The sequence below is a fragment of the Charadrius vociferus genome, unplaced genomic scaffold (assembly GCF_000708025.1).
Source record: "Charadrius vociferus isolate BGI_N301 unplaced genomic scaffold, ASM70802v2 scaffold566, whole genome shotgun sequence".
In the NCBI taxonomy this organism is placed as follows: domain Eukaryota; kingdom Metazoa; phylum Chordata; class Aves; order Charadriiformes; family Charadriidae; genus Charadrius; species Charadrius vociferus.
Window position 1 is genome coordinate 523,213 of NW_009649031.1, and position 701 is coordinate 523,913.

General features: G+C 46.1%; 1 protein-coding gene across 1 annotated transcript in view; it reads left to right on the plus strand.

The window, feature by feature from the left end:
* Positions 1-408: 408 nt before the first annotated feature.
* Positions 409-701, plus strand: part of ACVR2B (activin A receptor, type IIB) — a 99,248-nt gene continuing 98,955 nt past the window's right edge. Inside the window, exon 1 of the mRNA XM_009887772.1 lies at positions 409-460. Within this exon, the coding sequence (XP_009886074.1) occupies positions 409-460 (52 nt within the window). The remainder of the gene's footprint in view (positions 461-701) is intronic.

A 701-nucleotide genomic window follows, 5' to 3' on the forward strand; every position in this document is an offset into this window, starting at 1 on the left:
GGTGGGGGGGAGTCGGTGTGTGGTGCACGCCGCGCTCCCAGCACAAAAGCCCAGGGAAAGAAACTCTTGGAAAGCTCGGAGCAAACGCCGGGGCCGGGCAGGAGCAGGTCGAACCGTCCGGGGCTGTTCCTCTCCACTTGGATACATTTTGCAACTGCGAAGGAATTAAATCCGATTTTCTTTTTTTTTTTTTTTTTCCCTTTTCTATTCTAGATCTTTTTCAGCACGGCAGCTTCTTTGGATCTCCGCTCTCTCTCACTGAGTGTCTGCATTGTGGATTATTTTCCCTGGAGGTATTAGTGTATATTTTTCCATACATGAAGATAATAAATGGAAGAAGCAGAGATGAAAAGAAAAACAATTACTTGAGAGCAGAAATAGAAAAAAAAAAAAGAAAAGTAAAGGAATATGATTGCTTCGTGGCTGACTTTCGCCTTGCTTTGTGGAACTTTCTGTGCAGGTAAGTGCATTTCTGCGTGTTTACCTCCCGCTCGGGCTTTACGGTCGCTTCTCTAAATGCAGAATTGAATGGGCCGTGCAAATTACTTGCAGCCAACCCCCTCCGAAACAGCAGAGCAACCCAGCGAGCCCGCAAACTGGGGGGCTAACCGCACCGCTGCCATCTGCTTCATTTTTTTTATTGTTATTATTATTATTTTTATTTATTTTTGGCTTTTCACACCCCCCCCATACCCCCCCCC